Raw genomic sequence first — 20,446 nt, forward strand, 5'->3', positions numbered from 1 at the left:
CATTAACTACTTAATATCAGCTTCAACACTTCTATCCCAACACGTAACTGATTATCTGTAAATCATGTGGTGCTTTTTAGCATTTGATGCGTATAAGCTACTTTTAATCAGCTAAGGCTACAAAATACCATCTCTCTACTAAAAAGGAGCCACAATCTGGAGCAAAAACGACCTAAATTGGAAGAGAGATCGCTCTGGTAAGCAAATAATTCTTTTATTTTTTATTTTTTTATTTTTTTACTTGGAACAAAAGGGAGGTTTTCCTTGTTGGAGATGATTTGAGGATGAGCAGGAAAACTAACAAAGATAGCTCTTTAATGCACTCATATGCATATAAAACTTTACATAAACGGCCCCTTTAAGTTGTCCTCAACGATCAGACAAACACTTCAATTGACCCATTTACCATTTAGACACTTCAAGTGGCTATTAAGTGTATCAAGTAGACACCTCACGTTGACATGGCAAGTTACGTGTATTTTAGTTGCATTTGGGCGCATGAGGTTTTATATCAAACTTTTCTTTCTTGTTTTCAGAAGAAAAATAATTTTATAACTGGCTAATGAAGCTCGAGTTGGATAACTCCAAAGAGTTTGATCGGATACCAGTCCCGCTTATACACCTGATTTTCAATCAAATATCCGACATCAAAGCCCTAATCTGGTGTCGTGCCGTTTCCAAACGGTGCAACTCTTTGGTCCCTCTAGCAGATTCGCTACGACGACTCCTTCATTGCCTTACTCAGATCCATCATCAAATTCCATCACCACTTCGTTTCCCAGAGCAAGCCTCTTCGGACCCGACCCGATCTCAAAACTCGCCCGCCCAAATCCTGCACAAGTTCAAGAAGATCCGGAACCTCCAAATCGAGATTCGGTCTGGTAATCTTCGGATAGAGAAAGGCACGACGATTAGGTGGAAGACATAAGTGAAAGGAGGGTTGGGGGTTCTATTTTTGGGAAGAGATGACGGAAGAAGATGGGTTGATGGTTTTGTATTTGGGAAGACATAAGTGAAAGGAGGTGAGGGGGAGAGGGAGCAGAAGGAGGAAGAATATTTTTTGTTTTTGGGGTGGGGGGGGGGGCGGGGGGTGGCGTTGGTCTAGCTCAAAGCAAGGAAGAAGTATTTTTCTTTCAATGTCTTTTTTTTTTTGTATATTACGCGTGTCAAATTTTTTATTGCAAATGATATGTGGCATTTTTTAATTGGTTCATTTGACACGTCATTGGCAAGTGTAACTCACGCACATGGTCTGCTGCACTCGAGGGTTTACTTGATAGACTTAATAGCCACTTGAAGTGTCTAAATGGTAAATGGGTCAATTGAAGTGTTTGTATGATCGTTGGGGACAACTTAAAAGGGTCATTTATGTATTTCGCCAAACTTTTAACCACCTCATGCAACCATGTGGCAGAAAAAGAGTTGTTGCACCCTAGTTGTTTGGTATGAGCAATATTAATTAGATATGCATAGAACAGTTAAAAGTTATTGTTAAGCTGGTCCCTTTTAGTAGAGAAGAAGATATAGAGTTTTTGAAAATTTTAGTTTAATGTTTGTCCCAAACGAAAGTACAGAAGGACCTACAAGGAGACATATACAAATCATAGCTAATATCTAAGTTGCTCAGACGTAAGTGCGGGTATCCGACACGAGAACGGATCCGAGAGTCGAATTTGGCAAAATCCAAATTTTAAGATTCGAGGGTGTGGATCTAGGTATGGATACGGATGCTGGGATTCAGCTAGAAAAATTCAAAATTATAAAAAGTAGAGCTATAAAGATATTCTAAATTTTGAGAGAGATTCTGGGAAAAACTTACATGTATAATCTTTCATTCTCCATGTCTTAAATTGTAAAACTTACATTATATTGAAGAAAAACTTATATGTATATTGAAAGTATGCCATTTCCCATGTCTTAAATATGTTTTATCTTTTATTTCGAGAAATCAAAATCTCAATGATTCCCCCAAATTTGTCCATGAACTCCGGTCAAAGTATTCGAAGTTGGTTGACCCAAACGTATTCTGCACCCGCACTCGTTCCAGTGCCGTGTCAAGACTCGACATCAAAAATGAAGAGTCCGCACAACTTAGGCTAATATATCCTCCTTATGGCTGAACCTCTCTTTTGGTCTTCAAGATGGCATCCTTGAAAGACAGGTCTATGATACTGCAGAGGTATTATGCATTAGAAGGACCATTTACTCACGTAAAAACAGATACCCTTGTCCTTGTAAATGAATGTAGATCATGATTACCACAGATGATGGACTTTTGTGGCTTCATTTTTTGTCTAGCCCTTGTTTATCTATTAGTTTTCAGCTCTTATCTTTGGCGCAGAGTAGACAGTTTGGTACTGCACAAGGCTCATCAACTTGAGGGCATGAATTCAAATCCTCTGCAACATCTTGTTTTTCTAATTAGCCCATGATTTTTATAGTACACACTAAGACAGAGAGTGAAGTATCTCAAAAGGATACAAAGTTTAGAGACAGAGACCAGTGTTTTAAAAGGCGTTTTCGGGGCGAGGCGCACCAAAAACGTCCCGAGGCGATGGTGTGGAGCGAAAGTCTCAAGAGGCGTACGCCTGAGCGTTTGAGACGCTTTTTTTAGTGAGGCGTAAGCCCCAGAGAGTTTTTCAAATTAAAACAAAATTTGTTGAATAAGTCTTTTATATAATACCCAAATTCTCAAAATTCAGCTTGGCAATTACTCAAAAGTTTTAAAAAGGAACTGAAATGTATTAAATTTAAAAGTTAAGACTTTTTTTATTGATTGAAGCCCCAATTCATGGTTTTTCCCAATTCTTTATCTTTTTCGCTAGTCTGTTAATATTTCCCAAAAGCAACGAATATTCAATTTGTTTTTTTACAAATACATAGAGAACTTTATTTTCCTTCATAGCAGCAAGTTCAATGTTCAAATTGAAGGTTAGTCATCCTTTTTGTTCCTCCATGTAGAAAACTTTATTCTTTTCGACTCAAGTTACTTGAGCTTCTAAGTAGCGTATAATAGATTGTTTTGACTAGTTTTTTGTGGAGATGATACCCTTGTCCTTGTAAATGAATGTAGACCATGATTACCAAAGATGATGGACTTTTGTGGCTTCATTTTTTGTCTAGCCCTTGTTTATCTATTAGTTTTCAGCTCTTATCTTTGGCGCAGAGTAGACAGTTTGGTACTGCACAAGGCTCTTAAACTTGAGGACATGAATTCAAATCCTCTGCAACATCTTGTTTTTCTAATTAGCCCATGACTTTTATAGTACACACTAAGACAGAGATTGAAGTATCTCAAAAGGATACAAAGTTTAGAGACAGAGACCAGTGTTTTAAAAGGTGTTTTCGGGGCGACGCGTACCAAAAACGCCCCGAGGCGATGATGTGGAGCGAAAGTCTCAAGAGGTATACACCCGGGCGTTTGAGACATTTTTTTTAGTGAGGCGTAAGCCCCAGAGAGTTTTTCAAATTAAAACAAAATTTGTTGAATAAGTACTTTATATAATACCCAAATTCTCAAAATTCAGCTTGGCAATTACTCAAAAGTTTTAAAAAGGAACTGAAATGTATTAAATTTAAAAGTCAAGACCTTTTTTATTGATTGAAGCCCCAATTCATGGTCTTTCTCAATTCTTTATCTTTTCCGCTAGTCTGTTAATATTTCCCAAAAGCAACGAAGATTCAATTTTGTTTTTTACAAATACAAAGAGAACTTCATTTTCCTTCATAGCAGCAAGTTCAATGTTCGAAGGTTAGTCATCCTTTTTGTTCCTCCATGTAGAAAACTTTATTCTTTTCGACTCAAGTTACTGGAGCTTCTAAGTAGCGTATAATAGATTGTTTTGACTAGCTTTTTTGTGGGGATGAAGCACATCTATATATATATTTTTCACATATTTATAGTTTTCTTCATTTTTTATGCAATTTTACCTGTTTATAAATATTTACTGTAATTATATTATTTTATAAAATATTAAAAATTAAATACCTATGGGGCTTACGCCCGTGCCTCGGAGCTTACGCCTCGCTGAGGCATATGTAAAACGCCTCACCTTACGCCCACGCCTTTTAAAACACTGACAGAGACTGAAGTATCTCGAACGGAATACAAATTTTAGAGTTTAGCTTCTCCAAGTATGAAGACCCATCCTTCCAGATTGGAAGACAGCTAAATGAATAAACTAGATTACAAGCTGAGTTAACACCTTCCAGTTCAGTTGCAAGTCTACTAGTCCCGCATCCCCAGTCCTTTTCATGGATCTCACTCAGGGCATGACATTCTGTCTTCTTACCTTTTGACACTGAGAATGTCAGCAGGACTATCACCTCAAACCGGTGTACAACAAATACATCTCCCTAAAGGTAAACAAGTTAAAGCATAATTATGACTGCAGCTGATATATATTTTCCTTCGTATTAAAAAAGCATCCATCTTTAACCTAAGGATGTTGAAAAGAAGTAAATTTGCAGATTCAGATATCTTATGATACATTATTGAAATATGTCACCTTGGAGTAATTTACAGAAATTCCAGAAATAAGTTGGAAAGACCAGTGTTTCTATGTTTCTTAATTTATATGATTTAAAAAATGTCCACATTAATTGAGACATGGAAGGCAACACTAAGCCATCATAAAAAGTTCGTCAATTTTGCAGCCTGACCTATCAGTATTGGATGAGATTTCGAAATGACTTCCAATATTTGCTTGCTGATGCATCTCATGATTGAGCCGCAAGCTTTCAGCTGGTAAATGTAGACTGGCTTGCCCATCTCTTGATCTGGTATCAACTGCTTCATTATGTTTTCCATCAATGTACTGTTTAAAGGATGGATATTCAGGCATACCCTGAGAGAAAGAAAATGAGACAACTCTTTCCTCTTCTCTTTTTTTGATAAGGTAAAGAAAATGAGACAACTCTTTTATCATGAGGATAGAACAAAATGATTGCTTATTGTTGGAATAAGAAGTTAATCCGAGCATCTAAAGGACGAAACTGATTGTCAACAATACCATAGAACCACTTGGAAGTTGATTGTTTATGGAACTAGAATGAGGTGATTCCATATCAAAAGATCCACCTCTAGCATGATGTGTCACCATGGAATTTAATTGTGCAATTTTTGCCTGTTAACAAACAGTTGACTCCTTGTCATTGTACTTGAAATAAGAATTTACAACATGGAAGCTTTTGGACTTCTTAGCAGAAAGGCAAACTCAATAACCAAAGCCTCTCAGGAAGTACTACAGCAGTATGGAATCCTGCCCAATTAAGCTCCCCCTCCCCCCCTTAAGAGTAAAGCTTTTAAAAGAGTTGGATCCAAAATTGATGGTATTAATCAGATGGTGGTCTTGGATTTCAAAATATCACTGTTGCTTCACATCCTTGAGCTAATAAACAAAAAAGAATTTGCCACATACGACGCGGAGGGGGGGGGGGGATGTTTGAAGACCTAATTGATTTAACAAATAATTATCATTTGAAAACTGGAGGGACAACACATCAATACACCAAACCATCTGTCATAGATAGGTAAACACAAAAGATCACTCACTTTATAGAGAAGGGACAACATGTAAATGCAACAAACCATCTCTGATTATTAATGGAAGGGAAACGCAAAGGTGATCCCAACTTTCTTCTTTTGTCAAAGTAGAATGCACTACCAGCACATAGACAATGATGCTGAAATTCAATGTATTTACCTCCAACAGTTCACTGATTAGAAGATTAAATTCTGAACGGCTTTCCATGTATTCAGTAGATTACTCCATTGTTTTCCAAGAAAAGGTTAGTACATAAAGGCTTAAACCTTTCATGACCTTTTCCCTTTTCAAGACGAGTAGCTAAAAAAGCACTCTTCCAGCTTGACAAAGACAAGATACTGAAAGCTTTTGCATGCGAAAATTTAGGCCTATTCAAATATTTGACTTGAAACATGTTCAGTAAACGAATTATTATTTATGGAAAAAGACAAGCCATTGCGATAAATAATAAATCCACCAAATGTTACATTTATGTCTGGCCAACTATTTTTGGCGAACGGTGAATTTATTGCAGTCAAGAGGCGCAACAAGTGCACCACACTGTTAAAATCAAATTCAGACACATTTAGAGATTTTCAGAAGAGTATTTAACATCTATAAATAGGTGCACTTCGTATTTCAAAATCAAGTCATCAGTAGAAAACATTGTTTGCATATTTACTGGTATTATCAAAGCACTTGCAAGAAATAAAGCTTAGTTCTCTCGCTGCATTTTTCAGAGACGTTGAATTTATGGCTCCACCTTTTATTTTTTTTGTTTTTTTTTGTGCATTAACTGTCAGTGTTTTTATCAACAGTTTTGTTTCTGGTAACAGTTGGATTTTCTTCACAGCAACTTTGTGACTGTCAAATATTTGTCACCATTTTGCTTGGTGAGTACCCGACTTCAACTTTCACTACTACTTTCTTTCTTCACTTCTCTGAGGTGACTATTCACTGTAGCATGTACTAACTTGACCACCATTTTAATGATGTTTTTTCCTACGCGTGCCTTAATTTTCATTTTTAGAATGATAATGTTAGAAAATTGTAAATATGGTAAGAATCCATTACTTGAGAATATGGAAATAATTAGATAATTGTGTAATGAGGTATAGGAATTACTTTTGAGAAAGATGAGGAATAGGAATTACTTTATTTTCCTTTTTCTGAATACTAGTAAACACTACTCAAAATCCAACAACAATCAAGCAAACTTTTTTCAATATCTTTTTTTTCAAATCATTCTTCACATGGTATCAGGGCTAGGGTGTTAGCCCCTCCTCTGAATTGCTTACAGTTACCTTTTTGATTCCTTCTATACGTCCAAAAAAATCAAAATCAAAATTAGGGCAAAACCACATAGGCCAGAACCTAGGGTTTCAATTTGCCACTCCCAAATCCCCCACCACTAAAAACCTACTCCAAACGATCTGGACCAAATCGTCCGCCTGTTAACAATCTGGACCAAATCGTCCGCCTGTTAACAATCTGGACCAAGTCCACCTAGTGACTAATTGCTTACTCCAACAACATTCCTGCTTTGGTCGAGCAATCAACAATGTACTTGATCTTCCTATAGCTCCTCGAGAGGCACTCGGACTGCTTGCATCCTTCATCCAGTTTATAATTTCTTAAGTTATCACCATTTGTCACCCCTCAGAGCATGCCTTTGTTACAAGTTCATCCATTGTCAAAATACCTAAGTCTGGCAGATACAATGGCTCATCCAGGTTAACATCACTGTAATTCATGATTATTGTACTTGGGAGATAAGTAATTTTACAAAATGGCAAAACAACTATAGGATGTCGATGGGTATTTATTTGTAAGTGTAGGAATTAATGGGAAGGTTGATCGCCTAAAAGCTAGATTTGTGGTCAAGGGATATATTCAGATTTTGTAAATCTCCCACACTTTATATTTCCTTTCAAATGTATGTTCTTAGATATCTTAGCTCTGGAACTGAGTACATAAAAAGGTTCCTCAAACCTGAAATCATGATGCTGCTCATTCTTTGCGTTTATGTCTAGCCAACTATCTTAAAAATATGGCTAATGGTGCAATTACCGTAATCAAGTGGTGCAATAAATGCACCACTTTTTATTTTTAAAATTTTTTTATTTTTTTAATAACCAAGAAACTCCCGAGGCCAGTGGCGCGCAGTTCGAAACTCGGTAGATGATGGGCCTACCTTCTCCCATCTCTACTTAAATACTAGGCTTTTTTCCGTGGCAGAGTTCGAACTCGTGACGTCCATCTAATCCACAAATCACTTGTTGGGCTCTTACCATGCATAAATACACCACTTTTTAAAGATCACATTCATACTCATGTGTTTCACACCTAAAAATAGGTGTACTTTATTCCAAAATAAAATCATCAATAGAGAACATTTCCTTCTTATCTTATCTCAAGGCCCGCCTCCGACTAGGATAATATGACATTCGCAGTTCATTGGATCTAAGTGTAAAGATCACTTCCTTAAATGCAACTTTAAAAATCTCGTCTCTCACACCAAAATTCTAAAAAGGTTCGAACATATGAAGCTCTTTCTTCACCCCCTTCCTCCTCCCCCCCCCCCCCCCAAAAAAAAAAAAACCCAATTGCTTTTTATTTCCTTTCTAATGTATGTTCTTAGATATCTCAGCTCTGGAACTGAGTACATAAAAGGTTCCTCAAACTTGAATTGGTGATGCTGGTCACCTGCATTTACAGTAATCTGATAGTCTACTGAAATAAACAACAAGCGCAATTTCCAAAAGAAACAGTATAATGCTTTCTTTGCATTTAGAGTATTCTGATAGCCTACTGAGGTAAACATCCCGCAATTTGCCAAAAGAAAAAAAAAGTATATAGCTTAGTGGAAAAGGCTGTGCTCTCTATCTTGTTTGTAAATACAAAATCATAACTGATAAGATTGTAAATGAGTCATACAATGTCAAAACCTTACATGTGAAGTTCTGATCTTCATCTCCAGTTGATCGTGTAAGTGCTGCAAAAGATTAAGAAGAGCAAAGCTGGATCAGATGTGGTACCCTGGAAGGAAGACTACAATGCACCAAGTACAATATTCATTAATGCTATAGCCTATAAGACTAGATTCAAAGTGAAAGGAAAAGGAGAAGTTTGTCTAATTTCGTCTAACAATAAAATAATGATCCTTTAAATATTGACTAGAAAGGATCGGACACAAAGGATTCATAAAGCTTTCCTCAACGTCTAATTATGATGATCCTCTGAATAATGATAATAGCATACTGGATACAAAGGATTTATAAAGCTTTTCTCAACTAGTTGGGATTAAGGCATAGTTGAATGATTGATTCTTTTGTAGATTTTGCAACCACCAGATACCTCTATAGTATTTCTTTTTTTCTTTTTATATGACGATGGTGACCGAGCCAGCTTGTGCGCACCTCTATAGTATAACAAGCTCGTTTGTTTTATTTAACATTAAATTCTGAATCAGGCAGAATTTAACAGCACAGAAGCAAAAAAGATTTCCGATCATACAAGTCTAGTTTTCCTCACAACACCGAAAAGCAAAACTTGAGAATAACGGCATTCATTCAGGCCTTCAGATTAGTCTGGCATAAGAACTCCAGTAATGATACCATCAACATCCACATGGCAGTATTATTAGCATGCCAAGCATGATATACAACAAAAGAATGATGATGGAAGTTTTAAGGAATGCTTTTGGAATTAGATATGTTGTAGCGTTTATTGCCACTATGACTGTTAAATGAATTTCTCCGGATTAGTAAAATGACAACATTTTTGTGGGCAGTACTCTTGCCAAAGCAATTTTTGACCGGCCAGAGCAATATGTCTGATACAAGTATTGTACCATGTGCCATACGTTTCTACTTTAGTCAGGCCAGATGAAAATAGTTCCGGCATCATCAAATAACCAACTTTGCAAAACTAGCAATTTAATATATTTTGCCTATCACGATACAGAAGAGCAATTAAATTGACATTGTTAAAACTTGTCACAGAGAAATAATGTGTAGCAATTAGATATATTTTCTTCAACATATAGCCTTTAATTTAATGTCTAGTGGCTGGTCAAGATGCTCAATGTGAATATAATCCATGTTAGAATAACAGAGAAGACATTAAGCAAGGGACCATATTAAAGATTTGAACAAGCTTTTTAACGAACAAGGAAAAGAAGAAGAAACTCATAAGAAACTACAGATCCACATAATCTGCACGTCAATGATGAGTTTGAAGCACTAATACATGAAAAGCATGCCGGATCTTTTAACTCCTCAGAGATTATTAAATACCTCATGGACTGTAAACAATTAGATCGAGAGAGACACATAAAATACTTTCTTATTAAAAAACTACTCTAGTCCTATGTGGTCAGTACCTTCACATTGTTGGTCAGACTAGAGGCATTAGCCACACGAGGAAAGATGCCATATTCAGCCAATAATCCAAGCATGGATGACATAAAAATATATCTGTCATTCTCTGTATCCTGAAAAAAAAAGAATAAGTCTTTCAATAAACAAAATCCTAGAGAGATATGCAGATAGAGGATAAAACAACAAACAACTACTACTACACTACTATGCCTCAATCCCAAGCTAGTTGGTTTAGCTGTATATACAGTTCTTCCAAGAAATATCTTTCTCAAAGAAGAAACCAATATTCTGCAGTTAAATCAAGAACAACAAGTGCAAAAATATTTTCAAAGACTGAGGCTTATACACCCAAAAAAGTACCAGGTATTCACAGTCAACTCTAGTGCTTACCTTTAACTCGTTGACTAATCTTAAATTTTCTTCAAGATCACCTTTCCTGCGGGCCAGTTCGTTTGAGGCAGACATTATTGCTTCACTTTGCTTCTCATCTAGCGCCTACAAGTGCAAAAATAACAACACTACAAGAATGTATAGAACAAAAAGATTAAACAAGTAATTTCAGTCAGACAAGAAAGACAAACCATGCGTAGTTCAGAAAATTTCTTCTCAAGTCCATACTTCTCATTCAAGAGCTGTGATTCCTAATAACATGGTAACAATGCAATGTGCTTAAGGTACAAGTTGAACAATAGAGTGTATTATCTCTTAAGCAAAAAGAAAATGAGCAAAGGCTAAGAAAAAATGGCACACCCGAACACTGGCAAGAGCAATCTGTTCCCGAAGATATAGAATTTCTTCCTGTTTTGCTTTAGCACGTGAATATAGCTCCTGATCACAGATTTATTCAACATTAGCATAACATAGTCTCCCTTCATACTGTAAGTTATATTCTGTAAAAAAAAGTGAAACGCTACCATAGCTTCATGATCCTGAGAGTCGCTGATGGTGTCATTTCCCATCAAATTGCTTGGTAGAGAAGTCATCCCAAAATCATGTCTGCAACTGAGATGAATTAACAGACATACACACTCGACCTACAATTTCCAACATAATCTAGCTCAATGATTACCTGCTTGCCAAATTAGAGCTTTGTCCCTGAACTCTTACATCTTTCTGCCCATTAATAGAGCTATTAGTGGGAATCATGTTAGTCAACTCCTCTCACAAGAAGAAGTCCAATGAAAAGTAGTCAATTAGGTCCAACATTATCGGCCAGTTCCTTGCATATTACAAGCTATTATGATTCACAAAATGCTTCAGCTCTTCCTCTTCCAAAAAGGACTAGCAACATATTAGCAAGCTATAAAAGTCAGCAACCAAGCTAAAGAATACATAACTGAGAAATATGATAGGTTGAAAAGAAATAAGGCAAAAGCAGCAATCACTTTATCAATAGCAGCTAGGACACGAATAATTTGATAAGAGGGAAACCCGCAGCCGCTACACTTGGTGCGCACCGGGTAAACCTCCCCCTGTGTAATAGCCTGCAAACCACACAGGGGAGGTAAACCGCACTAGGCAAGCCATGTGCGACAGGCTCAACCCAGAAGGCATTGAGGGGGATTCGATCCCAGGTCATCCGTATGGATGACCGCCCTCCAAACCAACTGGGCAACCCCGAAGGTAGCTAGGACACGAATAATAAACAGATCAAGCAATCAGCAAGGCTTCGTCAAAGGGGACTAAAAACAGTAACAGCCGGAGGAAGATTTTAAAGACAGCAATATATTTGTCAAAGTAAAGATTGAGCACAGTTGATCCACAGATGTTCCCAAGGATAAAAATGCAATCCTATTTTCAGAAAGAGAAAAAAGAGAAAGATTAATAGAACAGCTGTTCATTTTTATTTTCTTTATGGAACACTAGTGACGGCTCTTTCATACATGTTTTTTGTGATATTTATATATTTAACATGAATTAATTTCTTCTCCAACACCCACCAAAAGACCTTTCTTGGTATTCTATTATATGCTTTCTCCAAGTTAATGAACACCATTTGCAGATCTTTTTTCCTCTCGCGATAAATTTTCATCAGTCTTCTTAGCAAAAATATAGCTCTCATTGTAGATCTACTGGGCATAAAACCAAACTGATTCTTATTCACTCTTGTAATGTCGCTAAATGTACGCTCTACCACTCTTTCCCAAAGTTTCATCGTATGACTCATGTTTAATTCCACGACAGTTGGCAAAACTTTCAATATCTCCTTTGTTATTATAAATTGAGATCAACGTACTCCTCCACTCGTCGAGCATCATTCCACTGCATTAAACAGCTTGGTAAACCACCCTATTCCAAGATATTTCCTAACCTCTATGAAGATACCATCTGGACTACAAGTTTTTGTAATCTTCATATTTTTCATGGCACCCTTTACCTCAGCTGACCTAATTCTATGAGTGTAACTAAAGCTTCTATCATGTACAGATGTATGTATTGAACAATTGATCAAAATAGCCTCTCCATATCTCATTGGTCTCCCTAACTTTTGTTACAAGTCATCGAGGATTTCTCCTCGAGTTTTATTGATCGTTTTCTTAGCTCCCTCTTAGCTCTCTTATACTCTTCAAAGACTTCTCCATCTTCTGTTTCTGGTAATTTCCTATAGCACTCTCTTTTAGTTTTAATAAACTCATAGCACCTCCTCATTCCACCACCAGGATTCTGGTGGTCGAGGTCCTTAACCTTTAGACACACCTCGATCACTTCACTTGCTACTTTTTTAATTGCAAACTAATATTTCCTTCCACAGGATATCTACCCCTCCCCCATCTAAATCTCATGTTCCTTCCTCTCATAATTTTTCTTAAACCGCTAACTAGTTAGCACCCTTTAATGCCCACCACCGAATTCTCGGTTGCTTACAACTATGCATATGAGTTATACTTACCAAATTCATGTTAATTGTTAGGAAAAAACTGAAGCTTTGATTATCACATCTTAGTAGTAACTTTTATCACAGACCCTTTTGCTGCTTTAAATCAGAAAGAAAGAAAAAAAATCTAAACAAAAGCAGAGAAAAAAACTCACTGAAGATTTAAGAAACTGGCACAAACTAAGAGAATTATTAGCAAAAGCATTGAAATGGGTATATACAAGTAAGCTCGACCAAAAATTCATGCAGAATTAACAACAAATAACAATCAAAATCCCTTTACATATGCATTAATAAATCACAACAAATTGAAAATTGCAATCTGGAAAGGTTACCTTTTCTTATGTAGAAGAATACGTCGTCAAGAATAGAAAGGCTTTGAATCTCAGATCAATCACTTTAGGAAAAAAATATGAAGAAAAATTGGGAATGAAAGAGAGACGAAGGTGCAAAACGTTTTAATTCTCCAAAAAGTCAAAATGTGGGTCGTTGGAAAAAAGTTTTAAGTAATCCAAAATCACATGAAGAAATAGAGACCGTGTGAACATGAGACCCCCTTTTTCTTTCTTTTCTCTTTTATTTTTTTGGATTCTAATAGACCCGCTTTTCATTTCTCTTGTTTGACAAAAACCGGTCTTGAAAATGGAATAATTAATACTAGAATAATTAATGAAAAACAAAAATCCAAAGATTAATAAAGGAAAATGATTATTTATTTTAAAATGTGTTTGGTTGGGATAGAAAATATTTATAAAAGAATACTTACTTTTTGAAAAATATTTTTTAGAAAATATTTTATGGTGCTTGGTTGGAGAATAGAAAATATTTTTTTTAAAAGTTATTTTATTGAAGATTGATAAAAATATTAACAAATTGAATAGGGTTCTTATGGAATAATTGAGTATTTGATACTGATAATAATGTTAGTGTTGATTTTAGTAATAATATGAAGAAAAATTGAGAATTGAGATAACATGGAGAAATTAAAATCAACAATAATAAGTTAAGAATTAAAATAGTAATTGTAAAGAAAAATGACTTATGCCCAAATATGAAGGAAGTCATTTTTTCTCATTTTGGTTAAAATAAATTCTTTAAAAAAAAAGAATTTTCTCACAATCAAACGCAAAAGCCTCATTTATGTAAAAATATATTTTTAAGAATATATTTTCCAGCACGCCAAAACACAAAAGAACAAAGTGATGGGGCTATGAATCAATTTTTATTTTGTTGTATTTTATTTTTTGTTTGTTTTTCATGTTGTGTGCGGTATTCACGTTGAGGTTTGACTAAACTCGTATTCATTCGGGAAGTTTTACATTGAAGAGTAAAGCACTTTTTAACAAAGGCGGTTCCAATTTTAGTTATACCTTTTTTCTTTTTCATCGGGTGTCCGATATCTGTATTAGAGTTCAATTAAATTGAATTCGCCCCGAAAAACCCTATATTAAGGAGTAAAATACTTCCTAAAAAAAATGACTTCGTACCCAAAAATAGAATCGAAAACCTTTAATTAATAATAAAAAAAAAATACTTATCACTCAACCACAATTTTTCGCGGTAATATAATATCATACATAGTTACATATACATAGTATGTGAAAGGTTTGTTTCGTTTCCTAATGGAAGTGGACTTACTATTTGAGTTTTAAGATAAGAAAATGGTATATAATGTGTTTTTTGGCTCTAGTGCTGCCACGCAGCCCCAAACGGTCAACTTGTTCTCTTTAGTCTCTCTCTTTCTTTTTTTTTCTTTCAATGATTACTTTACAATTTGACTTTTCTGTCAGCAAGTTAAATGAACTTTTAACATTCAGAAGAGAGCAGGAAAATTCTTAAATGCGTGTCCAAACAAAGGAGCACATGAAACAGGTAAAACATTATGAGGTCGTTTGGTTCAAAAATAGAATTATTCATTGATTACTATAATTTTGAGATAATAATCGAGAAAGATAATTTCACCTTTTATATGAAATAAATAATTTTATATTTTTAATAAGTATAACTTTTATTTTGATTTGAGCTAATACCTACCATTAATTACTAAACAAATTTAATTTCGAATTTTATATGGAGATAACCCCTAATCCATATAACCAAATGACCCCTCACAGGAAGAAGAATTTTTTAACTTAAAAGATAATGTCACCTTGCACGGTTTTGCAAGAAAACAAGTTAAAACCTCGGTAAGTTCGATTCAGTCTTTTAATCTTAACTAGTGTTAGAACCCGTGCGATGCGCAGATAATTTGACAGAGTATTAATTTTATAAAATTATGATCTAATATATTATATTATTTTAATAAATATTAGTTATATTTTATTATTTAATATAGTGTGCAGAAATATAACAAAATCTATACAAACTCAAAGGATACACATCATATAATAACAAATAAATTGTTTGTTCCTTATTTATTCTTATCATCAAATTAGCAAGTAGTTAATACTATACATTTACTAATGTGACTTTTTATTAACTTGTCAATTTACTTAATATTTTGATACTACTTCTCTTTTAATATGATATAGATATATATTTTTTTACTCTTGAAATATGCTATATAGTTTTTTAAACTCATGTTATACTGTTTAAAATTCTTCAATTATCTAAATTTATTGATAATGTATTTGAGTGTTATTTATTTATCTTTTATTTTTTAATCAATTAAAAATATAATTATCATAAAATCATCTTTATCCCCCTCTTTTCATACATTCTTTTCTACCATGATATTTGATTAGTTTCTCATTTTGTAGTTTACTGAAAATATAAATAATGTAATATTTTTTACTAAATTATAATTTTGAATTCATCAAAAGTATAAAGAATTATTAATAAATTACCAGTTTAATATAATACAATAAATATAATTTTGTATTACTCTTGAAATTTAACTTGACTTTATCCTGTATGACTTTCTCATAGTTATTTTGATATTTTCATTTATCAATAATATTTTCAAGTATTATTTATTTACTTAATTTTATCAAATAAATTTAATGTGAGGATAGAATCACATTATATCTATTATGCTCTTTATACATTATTTTTTGTTCTACAATATTTTGATTTTTTCCGTTATGTTTATCTATAATACGAATATAATTGTATTATTTTTCTAAATGGATGGTGTTGAATTATTTTAAAGGTTAAACAAAGAAGTTCTTTTAATATATGTCATAAATCTTAGACTTTTATTCTATTTCTCAGAATTATTTTATTATTTGAAATTATCAATAATATTTTTGAGTATTATTTTGATGGTTTATTCTATTTCTTAAGTTAATTTACAGTATAATTATACTCACACTATCTCTATTTTTCTCCCTTTATATATCATTGTGCATTATATAATATTGTAGTTTACTTTTTCAGATCGTATTTTACTATAACTCAAAGAGTGATACATCTTATTCTAAATTTTAAGGATTAATACTATGATGACCCAAAATGTCATCTTTAATTTTTAAATATTTATTTCTGTATTATGTGATCTCAAAAAGCACTATTTATTATTTCTCATATTATGTGCATAGTTCGTATAATTTTTTGAAAAGTTTTTGTATGAAAAATTGATTAAAATGTGAAATAGAGCTTTAAAACTCAATTAAGTTGACTTTGATCAATATTTTGAGCAAACAGACCCGGATTAATATTTTGATAGTTTCGGTAGGTCCGTATCGTGATTTGGGACTTGGGCGTATGCCCAAAATCGAATTCGGGGGTCCCTAGCTCAAATTATCGCCATTTAACGGAATCCAGAAATCTAAAGACTAAAGGTTTCCAAAGTTTGACCACGGATTTGACTTTATTGATATCGGACTCGGATTGAGATTTCGAGAATTTGAATAGCTCAGTTATGTCATTTATGACTTGTGTGCCAAATTTGAAGTCATTCCGGACTCATTTAATATGTTTCGGCACGAGTTTTGTAAATTAAAAGTTTGAAACTCATAAGTCTGAATCGAGGTATGATTTGTAATTTCGATATTGTTTGACGTGATTTGAAATTCCGAGTAAGTCTGTATTATATTTCAGGATTTATTAGTATATTTAGTTGAGGTCCCGAGGGCCTCGGGTGTAATTCGAATCATGATCGGCGTATTCGGAACCATGAAACTGCTGAACCTGATACTACTGGTTTCCTTCTATGCGATCGCGTGACTATGTTCGCGATCGCGAAGGCTTAATGGTCACTGATGAAATTCGTACTATGCGATCGTATAGTGCAGTCTACGATCGCACAGTTGCAACAACTAAATCACCACGAATGCGAGGGCCAAGCCGCATTCGTGGAGAAGGAATGAGGCAGAAGCTGAAGCACAAAATTTATGCTACGCAATCGCACAATGCAGTCCGCGTTTGCTAGAGCACTATCGCGTTCGCGAAGAGCAAAAACTAGGCATCAAAAAATGTGCTTTGCGATGGCGAAGCATTGTCCGCGATCGCATAAGGTAAAAACCTGCACAACAGAACTTAAGTTCTCGAAATGAGATTTCGCCCGATTTTTCATTATTCACAATTTTGAGCTCGGGTAAGGAGATTTTTGGGCGATTTTTACGGGAAAGTATTGGGGTAAGTGTTCCTTATCCTATATTAATTATATTTCATGATTTCATACTCATTTACATCATGAACCCGTGAATTTATGGAAGAAAAATCAGATTTTTATAAAATCTTCCAAAAATATAAAATGAAGATTTGAAGGTTAATATGATGTAGGAATTGGATAATTTTTGTATGGTTGAACTCGTATCGAAACGGGTATTCGTATTTCGTGAGTTTTTCCGAGATTTGAGACATGGGTCCCACTGTCGATTTTTAAAATAAATTTCGGATTTTAATCCAGAAAATTAGTAAATTCATATGGAATTAATTCCTATGATTTATGTTGAGTATATTGAATTGTTTGTGACTAGATTTGAAGATTTCAGACACGAATTCGTGAGGCAAAGGTGTATTGAAATCTTGAGTTGGTTGCAAATCGCGGTAAATGCCATGGTTAACCTTGACTTGAGGGGGTAAGATTTGTTTGTCTATTTGCTACGTGATTTAATATGCGGGTGCAACTTATATGTGAGGTGATGAGTACTTATGCGTTGTGGTTGAGTCAAAGCATGCTGGAGGAATTTATTTTATTTTGAATAATTGCTTATTTAATTAAGATATTCCTGCTTAAGTTTATATTGATTATTTGATCATTATTCATGAAATTTTTATTGATTTAATTATTGTTGAATATTGTGGAAGAGTGTAAAAGCACGAAGGGTGATGTCGTGCCATTTATATTTTTTATATAATCATTGTCATGGTTAGAAAGAGTATAAAAGCACGAATGGTGATGCCGTGTCATTTTGAGTGTAAAAGCACGAAGGGTGATGCCGTGCCATTTTCAGAGAGTGTAAAAGCACGAAGGGTGATGCCGTGCCAAAATAGAATTAAAGCACGAAGGGTGATGTCGTGCTAATTATTATTATTTATTTATCAAATTATGGGAAGAATGAGAGTAAAAGCATGAAGGGTGGTGCCGTGCTATTTTCATATTATCAGTTGCTCATTTTATTGTTGAGGAATTAATTGGCTGCTAAGTGGTACTTCTCCTACTGAAATTATTATATCATCCCATTCGCATGTTCCCTGCCAAAATTTATAAATTATTATTTATTGTATTATTGTTGCTTCGTATTTGTATATACTTGTACAGGTTATTTACGTATGTGTCTTGTCATAGCCTCGTCACTACTTCGTTGAGGTTAGGTGGCATCACCCAAACTCACACCACTAATTTAGGTTGTGAGGCGGTCGATGCAATAATAAAAACCCAACGCGAGTCGGGGTCGATTCCACAGGGAGCTTGAAGTGGGATTAGGTATATACCTAGTGTGAATGTATGGCGTGCCTAAGATTACACTTCCACATTTTCAGTTGTTGTTTCTACTTCTACCTTTACGCTAATGCTTGTAATTATAAAGCTAAGAGACAATGTTTTTGGTTTTGGTTGTTTTTCAAGTTATAAAAGATCTAGGGTTGCGACTTTTGCCTAGTTGGTTACCTAATGGATTTAGAGCTTTAGGGCACGTTTGGTTGATCGGGATACAATATAGCAATCACACGCAATTACTCACTCTATACCTCTCGGTAGTTTGAGTGATTTTGCCTAATTTGGCTTTCTCAAGTCCAAATGGGTATCTCACGAAACAAGTGATAAATGCTCAAGTCGCTTACTATCTCTAGATCCAACCATTTAATTGGGGCTCTCAATTTCTTGAGTTCACTCCAATTTCTTGTTAGCCAAGTTTTTCTAGACTTAGTCTCACTTTCTCAAGTATAGACTAAGTCAATTAGGCATGAATCAATGTTTGCAACCATCAATTCTCAAATTCAAGCAAGAAGTAGGCTAAATATCATATACCCAATCATAAATAAGTCCTAAATCAATCATACATTAAGTACCCATACTAGGGTTGGGTCACAACCCTAGCTAAGAGTTTAGCTACTCATGGAAAATGAAGAAATTGAAGAAGAAATTAAGATAAAATGCATAATAATTGATTAAGGAAAGAAAATATAATGTTTAAATGCTAAACTAGTACAAAGTTACCCAATACAATAAATAAAAATGGCTCCAAGTGTTCAGGTGCTCCAAACTTAACCTAAAAATGACAAAAAGATTTATTTATAAATAGTTGAAAATATCTGACAAAATTGTCCCTGCGAAGGTTGTGCGGCCAAATAATTCTGTGTGCGGTCCGCACTTTGAGATTGACTGGTCAGGTTGGCTTTCTGCGGTTGCATAAAAGTGAGATGCGGCCGCACTTTCTCTAATTGTGTGGACCGCACATTTCTGCGTGCGTCCGCACTCTTGCTCTTGGATTGGATCCGGGCTTCATTCTGCGGACCGCACATTTATAAGTGCGGCCACATTTTGGCATCATGCGGCCGCACAATAATAGTGTGGTCCGCACATTTTCAAGCTCCCAAACTTGAAGTCTCTGAATCTAGTCTTATGCGGCCGCACAATAATAGTGCGGTCCGCACTCTGTGAAGAAATTCTATCACTGCATCTTCAGAGTTTACGGTCGCGCACAGTATTGTGCGGTCTGCACTGTAGCCCTTTTTTCCTTGTTTTGGTTCTCAACCAATTTTACTCCCTTTTGAGTTGATTTTCACTTCTTTGGCTCGTTTCCCAATATTCTTGCAAGAAAGCACATTTCATTAGTTCTCAGGAATACCTTTAAGCATTTATGAGCTAAAACGTAAGTAAAAGAGAGCAAATAAGTGGTCAAAATCCCTACTTATCAACTCCCCCAAACTTAAGCTTTTGCTTGTCTTCAAACAATTAAGGCAAGTCCCCACCTCCACTTTAAAAGGGCTATTTCAGCTAGCCTAAGTTGAATCAAATACAAATCAATTGGGACCAACAATTACCCACACGCTCATGAATCATTAACAAGCCTATGATTTGAATGTTAAAGCACAAATGGCTTTAATGTGATGCTTGAGCATCGAGGTTTGACTTTGTTCATCAAGAAAGCTCTCACTTTCATGCAGGTCACTGTGGATCCCAAACTCCTCCTCCTATACTCTACGGAAGCTCATCTCACTCACGAATGAAGAATTATATTCAATGACTCGAGAAAGATTCGCTCATCACTCTCAAA

The 20,446-nt window shown here is 34.9% G+C and overlaps 1 protein-coding gene across 7 annotated transcripts in view; it reads right to left on the reverse strand.

The window, feature by feature from the left end:
* Nucleotides 1-13,330, reverse strand: part of LOC107776397 (uncharacterized) — a 36,743-nt gene extending 23,413 nt beyond the window's left edge. For 4 of the 7 annotated variants that reach the window (XR_012706053.1, XR_012706054.1, XM_075246592.1 and 1 more), the window contains exons 1-10: nt 13,118-13,330; nt 10,977-11,188; nt 10,822-10,903; nt 10,658-10,735; nt 10,489-10,548; nt 10,298-10,402; nt 9,910-10,020; nt 8,479-8,520; nt 5,013-5,126; nt 4,663-4,847 (exon numbers count right to left, since the gene is read on the reverse strand). Coding sequence is in view for 5 of the 7 variants with exons in the window: in XM_075246592.1 (XP_075102693.1) it covers nt 4,663-4,847; nt 5,013-5,126; nt 8,479-8,520; nt 9,910-10,020; nt 10,298-10,402; nt 10,489-10,548; nt 10,658-10,735; nt 10,822-10,903; nt 10,977-11,053 (854 nt within the window). In the remaining 2 variants the exon portion in view is untranslated. The remainder of the gene's footprint in view (nt 1-4,662; nt 4,848-5,012; nt 5,127-8,478; nt 8,521-9,909; nt 10,021-10,297; nt 10,403-10,488; nt 10,549-10,657; nt 10,736-10,821; nt 10,904-10,976; nt 11,189-13,117) is intronic. The other 3 variants (XM_075246590.1, XM_075246593.1, XM_075246591.1) reach the window with 3 other exon arrangements.
* Between the last annotated feature and the right edge of the window lie 7,116 nt (nt 13,331-20,446).

The sequence above is a fragment of the Nicotiana tabacum genome, chromosome 23, assembly GCF_000715075.1.
Source record: "Nicotiana tabacum cultivar K326 chromosome 23, ASM71507v2, whole genome shotgun sequence".
Lineage (NCBI taxonomy): Eukaryota > Viridiplantae > Streptophyta > Magnoliopsida > Solanales > Solanaceae > Nicotiana > Nicotiana tabacum.